This window comes from Vigna radiata, chromosome 7 (genome assembly GCF_000741045.1).
Source record: "Vigna radiata var. radiata cultivar VC1973A chromosome 7, Vradiata_ver6, whole genome shotgun sequence".
Classification (NCBI taxonomy): Eukaryota; Viridiplantae; Streptophyta; class Magnoliopsida; order Fabales; family Fabaceae; genus Vigna; species Vigna radiata.
This window is the reverse complement of record NC_028357.1, coordinates 44971618-44981115: the sequence shown is the minus strand read 5'-3', so window position 1 is coordinate 44981115 and position 9498 is coordinate 44971618. Positions and strand designations below refer to the sequence as shown.

The 9498-nt window shown below is 26.4% G+C and overlaps 1 protein-coding gene across 1 annotated transcript; it reads right to left on the bottom strand.

The window, feature by feature from the left end:
• Positions 1 to 8212: 8212 nt before the first annotated feature.
• LOC106767765 (CASP-like protein 2C1) lies at positions 8213 to 9102 on the bottom strand. Its single transcript, XM_014652716.2, has 3 exons — positions 8861 to 9102; positions 8653 to 8785; positions 8213 to 8586 (listed from the first exon to the last, which is right to left on the bottom strand). Exons 1-3 carry the CDS (start codon positions 9016 to 9018, stop codon positions 8335 to 8337), a joined length of 543 nt encoding a protein of 180 aa, XP_014508202.1. The 5' UTR covers positions 9019 to 9102; the 3' UTR covers positions 8213 to 8334.
• Between the last annotated feature and the right edge of the window lie 396 nt (positions 9103 to 9498).

The following is a 9498-nucleotide window of genomic DNA, read 5'->3' as shown; positions in this document are numbered from 1 at the left end:
TAGATTCGTCTAATCAATATATGTCTAATATATATTTTTACACCAAGAAATGACAATATAAATAAATTTGTGATATATTTTAAAACAATTAATTCGTTAGTTTTTACTTTTTATTTTGACCTTAGTATTATAATTATTTAAAACATTTTAATTTATTTTGTTACAAATATAATTATTTAAACCTTATAACAACTTCTATGCACATATTATTAATGTTATTTTTTTACTCAATAATATCAATTTAATTTTTACATACTAAAAAACATGAAAAATATTTAAGAATAAGAATGTTTATATTATAAATTAATATGAAAAAGGTAAATGTAATTTTTAAGAAAAATTATTACATTAAATTTATTTTATACTACATTGTAAACAATTTGTATTATCAATAAATATATATTATTTTTTAATTAATATTATTTTAAGAAATAAAAATAAAATATATATTTTTATGAATTTTAATTTACTAAATTACATAATAATTAGAAATCACAAAAGGATAAAATTAAAAATGAAGAAAAAAACAGTATAAGAAAAGAATTAATATTTTAAATATAAAATATTTTGATCTAATATTTTTTCACTATTTGTTTATTATATATATATATATATATATATATATATATATATATATATATATATATATATATTCAGGAAATAAAGTAAAGAGATTTTGAAATATTTTTAAATTTGAATATTTATTTTATTTTTATAATTTTTTAAAAATACTTTTTTACTTTTATCAAGTTTGTTTCACTAACATTTTTAAAATGAATGAATATTTTTATTGTTATGAATTTTTATTTGTGTGTAATTGTGTTATAATTTATATTTTTTTTTATCCAAATGTTATTTAGTTTTCTGATTTAAAATCTAAACAACTATCATTTCCTTCCAGATATTTGACATTGAATACATTTGTCGATATTGAATATTTGATACTATTATACTTCTTTTTCATAATTTTTATTTTTTATAAAAATGAATTAATTGATTATATTGTCCCACCCTCCTAATATAGTTACATCCAATTTTTTAATCAAGATTAAGCTAATTATCGATTAATCTCATGTTTCTACAAAGCATCCTGTAACAAAAATAAGAAACGCAAAATCTTCAAACTCACGGGATGTCTTACAACCTCTTGGAGAACTCTATTATAAGAAAATCCTCTTTAGACTCTCATGTAAGAATAATATACTTAATAGAAAAAATAATCATAATAAAAAGAAAGAATGATTAATATATGATCTTGATTGAATGATTTCCGTAGAGAAAGTTAGTAGTTTAAAAATGTATTACTGGACAAGGAAGGAGTGCTTAAAAAAAATGGTGATTAGAATTAAGTAGGAAGAATATTAGTTTTGATATGGTTTGAAGAGATAAAAATGAAGATTATTAATAGGTTAAAATAATGGAACATGATTAAGAAGGTTTTAAAAAATGTTGATTAGTTATGGAAAGGAAAGACTTGGTTGAATGGTGTAATAATTAGTTATATATAATGGTAAAGGAAAATGGAATTGGAAGGAAGGTGCAAAGATATGTGGAGGGACTTAAAATGTCAAATGTAGAAGTTAGATGGATGATTAGTAAAGCAGACAGGGATTGTTGCCAAGTACTTTTGAAAACTAGGTAAGTGGGTTGGATACGGTCGGCCATGATTCCAAGTTATAGAGTTGTGAGGGGCCATGTTAGGTGTCTCTTTAAGGTTGTTCATGCTCCTAAGTAGCACAGAAACATAATATATTATCATTATCTATATCTCCATTCTATGTAGTGGTCCATACATCCTTGACTATGAGTCCTTATGGTGGGCCATAATCTTTGTTACTTGCTTAATCAACCACTTATCATCGTTTCATTGTTTAAGGTAGAGGTCCAGTTTGTAATGTGTTTCTTTTTTTTAACCGGTTCACCTAAAATCAAGCAACAAATTCACTCTTTTTCTTCTTCCAGTTAAGCTGCTCCTTCAAGTGCCTTCTGGACTTTAGCCTTTTTAAATCACTTACTACACAAACTTTCTCTTTCAACGTTCCTGTCAACATGCTCATCTTTCATTATACTTTTTTTTTTTCTCATGTATTTATCTATCAAATTAGAAACATCCAACCTTCAAAAAAATTAAATTAAATTATAGATTCAACAGTAAAATTAAATCATATATATGCAGTTATTTGAGCGACAGTGATAGATTTTTACTGAGATGTCTGTTGGGTGAAAAAGAAGGAGGAAAGAATTTGACACGTAACGGACACTGATAAAAGTTTGGCTTTCACAAATGTGGTGTTGGAGAAAAGAAAGCTGTATCCAACAAGTAACAAATTAAAGCAATATGTCAAAGTGATTCCACTAAATTTCATTAGTGTGTCATTATCATTTAGTTTGCATCAAAACCATGTTCCTTCATCTCATTATAATCTCGATTATGTTCCTCTTTCTGAATTTGGGTTATCCTTTTTCTTTTTGCTTCCGTTTCCTCTCCATCACATTTTGCTTTTTTCGTTTAATCCACGATCACAATCTTAAACCGTCAAAAACCTATTATATATTAATCTCCATGCTCACCTCCTTACACTATAATATCAATTTTTTTAATTATCTCCATTAAATAAAATTATCATATTTAAAGATATTTAAATTTTTAAGTCATTATGTCAACATTAAATCAAATTTAATCACAGCTGTTTTTATATTGTTTATTTCTTCGTAAGTTTCATAAACAATTTTTTTTTTATAAGCTAAAATTAACTTACGTAGAAATTAAAAATACGAATTTAGATTAATTATACATGATTTTCTATTGCTTAAATCATGAATAAAATAATTTTTGTCTGCGTTCTCGTACACGTATTCTTTTTATCAAGAAATACCTTAAATTTGTCTATGTCATCGTGTATATGAATGTTGATTTTACTTTGTTGGTCTCGAGTATAAAAGTTGGAGGCAATTCGTTTTATTTTTAGAGATTTTTTCATTATGGAATATTCATTTTGAAATAAATAATAATAAAGAACTTTTTATAGGATGTGAACTACAAATCCCCAAACAGCAAAGAAAAGCCCATAAAAGTTATAAATTGTGACCCAATGTGCTAAAGCGCTGATACTTCCTGCACTCCGCTTTTTTCTTCTTGAACTCCCATAAAAGTTATAATTCCCAAATTAATTCTCATTAAAATATAATAAAAGTCTTTACACTTTCTTATTTTTATGTTTTTCAGATTTGATGTTTCCAAATGTCTTCCAAAACATCCAATTTGAAATAATAAAAAAAAATTCGAAACAGGTGTTCTGAAATGCATTTCTAAAAATATCTTTTGAAATACATGTTCCAAAAATTATTTTGTATTTCAAAACACTTAATCTATAAAATAAAAACAAGTGTTTTAGAAGGAATTTTATTATTCAAAAATGTATTCCAAAACATATTTTTTTTTTTCTTCTCTCCAAATTTCTTTCTTCTCCATTAAAGCTGTTAAAACAAGTAATTTAGCATGATCCGGTTCAACTCATCATGAATTGGTCACTTAATGAGTCAATCTAACCTGACTCACTTATTGGTGAGCTAAAAAAATTTGAACTCGATCTAACCCACCATGGATTGATGAATTAAATAGGTTGACTCATTAGCTCATCTAATTATTATAAGTTTTATTTTTAAAATAAAAAGTTACAACTTTTTTAATTCAAATTTAAATAAACATCACACATGTTAAACTCCAAAGATAATTCAATTTAAAAAAGAAAAGTATCATACAATCTAACGGTAATTCAAAAACATGTACAAAAGGCGAACAAATAAGTTTCTAATATTAATAACTTTTATATTACTTGCTCATTTATAATATTAGAGTCTTGAATAAATAAATCTATAATATTTTTCTTTCTTGAAACATCTTATTATTTATCACCATCCACAATATAATAAAAAAAATGCTAATCAATAATATTGAAACACAAAATAATTAAATTAAGTAGGTTGGTGAGTCAACCCGGCTCACCACGGGTTCAACCCGGTGAGCCGGATTCTAAATGAGCCGAGTTGAAAACTAACTCGCATAAAAAAATTACATTTTTTCAAACTCAACCTAACTAAACTCATGATGAGTCAGGTTGGCTTATGGGTCACAACTCATTTTGACCGTAATAAAAAAGATAATGATACTTTGACAATATTTTAACACCATCTACGTGTCATTCTGCGATTGATCTATGATAATTTTTATGATTATTATTATTGATTAATTTTAAATCAATCATGACAGTAGATATTGTTAAAATGTTGTCAAAGTATTATTATCTTAATAAAAAATTGATGTGAATGGTGAAGGAAAAATCAGTACTTCCGCCTGGTGAAGGACGTGACAGTAACCAAAATTATTCAGACGTCATCAACAACTCTTTACTTCAAGACCATCACAAGAAGGAAGGAAGGAAGATGCTCTTTGCAAGTTATTTATGTTTTGGATATGGATAAGCTGTTGAGATGGGATGGATGGGATATCAAATAATAAGTTATGTGAACCAATATTGAAAATATATAAGTTAAAATGGTCTGTACTGGGATATCGGTAATGTATAGTTGAATATATATTTCATACACTGGAAAAACTCATCAGGCATCCCATTTTACATTTTAGATACTCGTAAATATAGAATGAGATTCAAGATGAATTTTTTAAGTGTATTAAGAAATATTCAAAAAAAATATTCATAACCGTTCAAAAAGAACAATTGGGCCGCCAGCTAAATATAGTCTGGTATTCTTTTATTGGACTTTTAGCAATATTAAACAATTGGGTGTCACTCTCTACACCTCTCCAAGTGGGATATGTACCTTTCCACTATTTTAATTTATTTTAAAAATATTTTACACCTCCTCATATTTTCTTTTATTCCAAAAATATCCTACATCTCTCTATCCTTAACAATCTTTCTCTTTCTTTCTCTACATTAATGGAGCATTTACATGGCTCATTAATGGAGCATTTACATTACTCAAATTTGAACTTGTGATATATTTTCTTAAGTAAGTTTGATTCAATCTTATTTTTACTGTTGAATATATTTTTTTCTTTTCAAATTACTTAATAAGTGGTAAAATTTTGTTCTAAATTTCTAGAAAAATGTTTATATATATATGTGTTTTTTTTACATATAATATATATAATTTTTAACATTATATTATGTTTTAACTCACCGACATGTTTAACTCAAATAACATGAATAAAATATTTAATTTATTAGATAAATAATATAAAAATATTATTAAATATTTAAAATATAAAAAAAAGAGTTATTTGTTAAAGATTTAGAATTTATTTAGTTCTTTCGTCATTATAAAGTTAGTATATAATAATAATAATATAACATTATTTACTATTAATATTATTATATTTATTATTTTGTATTTGCATCTAACTTTTAATTTTATAAAATAGAACTGCTGGAAGTACTAATATTGAAGTTTTCTTTGAATTTTATGTTAAAAATTATAGATATTATATATAAAAAAGACACACATATATATAAACATTTTTCTAGAAATTTAGAACAAAATTTTAGCATTTATTAAGTAAGCTGAAAAGAAAAAAATATATTCAACAACAAAAATAACATTCAATCAAACTTATTTAAGAAAATATATATCACAAGTTCAAATTTGAATCATGTAAATGCTCCATTAATATAGAGAGAGAAAGAGAAAAATGGTTAAGGATAGTAGAGGTGTAGGGTATTTTTGGAATAAAAGAAAATAGTGAAAATGTGTAAAATATTTTTGAAATAATAGGGAGGTACAGGTCCCACTTGAAGAAGTAGAGGGAAGAAGACCCTAAACAATTGGGTATAGAGTATAATTTAATCCTAATATGATAATTGTAAAAGGAGAACCGCAAGCATTTATAATATCAAATATTAAAATCTTAAATTTTTAAAAAAGGTTTTCTAATATGAAATTTTTAATGTGTAATTAATTCAAAGACTTGATATTCTTAATTTTTATTCCCTTCTATCTCTCTAAAAAATAGAAGACTAAACATTAAATTCTGAGCGGCACTGAAAGCACAGCTGATGTGGACTTAAAGAAAAATAAAGAAAAGAGTGTTTAGTCTAAATTTAAATTTGGCTTATCTCCCTCTCTGTCACGCAAAGATTATTAAAATATATATTTAATTTCTTATATTAAATGCGAGAGTAACCACTTGGTTTGGCTGGATATGAATATGACAATGAAAGATATGACACGAAACTCTCTTTGTAGAACAATATAAATTTCGCCACAGTATCTCACTGTTCTCGCACACTCCATACACCCTGCTGCCCAATTTTTCACACAAACTATTAATACATTCCATCGACCAGTATGACAATAGCTTTAATGCCAAAATCACATGTTCACAAAAAAATTAAAAAAAATTAAAACTAAAAATGAAAATATAAAAACGTCTTTCTCCATACTTTTTTCTATTTATTATTTGTCTTTTTGAATATATATGGAGGAATTTTTTTACACTTTTCTCGATTTAAAAATCCCTCAAATATATAATTCAGTGTGTGTTAGTTTTTCCTATTGTATTTGTTCTTTCAGCGTTATTATGATGAAAAAAGAGATAAATTGTTATGATCTTTTGCATATTTTTTTTCTAAAAGGGTGATACATTAATATCAATTACGAGAGTCAATCTATAAATTTTCCAAATTTATATATTTTTCAACATCTTTTTCTGTTGCATGTAGAATTTTCAATTTATATTTAAATTCATAACACTTTTATTTAATGGCAAGAAGATAATAATATAATAATATATGAAGATTAAATATTGATTTAAGTTGTTTTTATAAAAATAAAAAATCGAGCATTGTAACTGAATGGATGAAGAGTAAACACTTTACCTGAAATGAATGCATGGGTAAGCAATAAAAAATTATAAAAATAAATTCCAAACATGGAACTTATTCAAAGTTAGACATGATTCGATTGTCTTCAATTTATAAAGAAAATATAAAAAGTATTAAGCAACAAAAAAAATACCTAAAATGATAACACATAGAAATAACGAATGACGTACAAAACTCATTATCAATAGCGAAACAAACTAATTTCTTAATTTATATTATACATATATATTATCTTGCTGTATTCAATAATTTCACTGAATTTAGGAAACGAGATAAAAGTTAATTTAAATATATTTTCTTCTTTTAATCCTCGGATATATTTTTTAAAGGTAAAATTATAAATACATTTTCTTAAAAAAAAATCCTGACATAATTCAAGAATAATATTTTAAATACCACTCTATCTATATTAATACAAAGCACTTCATCTTCATGAATTAACATTTGTTTTTGGTTTAGGGACCTTGTCTTCCTTTATGTTTGATTTTTTTGTTCTTCCAATTTCTCATCTTTTATCTTTATTTCATAACTATCATGAATATATGCCCTAACACGACTTTAATGTATTCATAGCATATTTAATTTTTATTTTTTATCTAATTATAAATTTGTATTATAAGATACTTTAATTTAGATTATATATATGTGACACGTTTATGAATAAAATATCTAATTTATAAAATAATATTTTTATGACCATTAATTTATAATTTTTTATATTGATAATATGTAAATTTATAAAAAGGATTAAAAACAAAACCAAATCACACTAAAGTTGTGTTCACTTTTTTTAATCTTTTTATATTGGTTCTTTCTCTGTTTTTGTTTCTTTTTTCAAATTTTTTCGATTAAAAATAAATTTAAAATTTAATACAATTTCATATAAATAAATTTTAAAATAAAATGTTGGAAGTCCTACATCGACTAGAAATAAGGCTAAATTATAATATATAAGTGAGATGCAAACCTCACCTTACAAGCCGGTTTTGTGAGATTGAGTTAGGTCTAAAATTCACTTCAAGTGGACATTTTTCTTTCTATCTCACCCATTGCCGATTTTGTGAGGTTGAATTAGACCTAAAACTTATTTCAATTATAAAATTTACATTTATTTTATATATTCTAAGTTTAAAATATATAAATACATGCGGACCTTACATAAATATATATATATATATATATATATATATATATATATATATATATATATATATATATATATATTTATGGAATTGACAAGAGTTTAAACGCCACTTATCATCTTTAACTGTTGAAAGTGAAGGAGAATACACCAACCTAAGAGCATCTGGCAACAAATTGGACGAGATTTTCTTCACAAAGTTTATATATATATAATTTTCTTCATGCTGAAAAGTTTCCAGAACAGAAAAAAACGATTGAAAGATACTAAGAATAAGATTAACAGTGATCACGTGGTCTTCAAACGCAGGAACCATTTTGGAGAATACATCCTGAACACTCTATAGGCTGAGATAGTGGATATGAGAAGCATTAAGATGGACGCTACATAGCCACAAAGGAACGCTCCTCCTATCTGTATGCAGAATCTCGTGAATTTGTCACATACCTTTATCCACTGAAACGCTTCTGACCCTTTCACTGCTATCATCGATGCTCCAACTGATGCAGTGTTTGTCCCAAATGTAATGTACGCTGCAATCTGTTCACAAATAATTTTAACACAAACTCGTATTTCTCCAATCAGTTTCGCAGATAACTGGCTTACCTGATCCAAGAATAAAGAAATCCAAGCCACGCACATATCAGACCCTTTCAGGTTTCCTCTGGAGCAAGTTGAGTGTTTGCATAACTGAAGCAGGTTATAACCTGCAGCTGCAGACGTAACATACACCAACATCCTATACAAACATAAAATTCCTGGGTCGTCTGGTTTAGAGAATACACATAAAAGAAGAGGAAGAGGAGGGTCTTACTTGAGAGCATCCAAATCATTGTAGGTAGCCTTCTTCTTAATACCCAAGAACACAACCTTGGTTTGAGTATCAAAAGCAACCAAGCACGTTGTTAATACCAAAAACAGTATTACTGATAACCTTAGACACACTTCCCCTCTCGCCATTCCTAACTTCATTTTTTGGATCAGACGAATCGATTCTGTCCTTTGCTCTTAATTTTAGCTTCTCTTTCAGCTTATTTATGGAATTGTAGTTTACATGTTGACCTCACAATTCTGGCTCAGAACTATACACGAGTGTGGGGTGTATCGACCCCATCAACGATTACCTAACTTTTATTATTACCCATCTTATCCCAACTAGATTAGTAGGTGGGTTGCTATCTTTTTAAAAACTACTGATGACACTTATACATTGCAGTTGTATGGTTTTAAGGTATTCTATGTGCCCATGGGAAAATTAAAGCGCCGGAGACTCTAGCGTACGTCTGAGGTTTTCTTACCACCAAGGTTAATCACAACCTTTGGAGAAAAATAGTAACTGGAAAGAGATGTTTAATTTGCCATGAACTAGTTTTAAACATGCACAGGGTTGATTATGTATGGAGGAAACTATACAAATGCAGTATTTATTTGGCTATCCAACCATTTTTCACT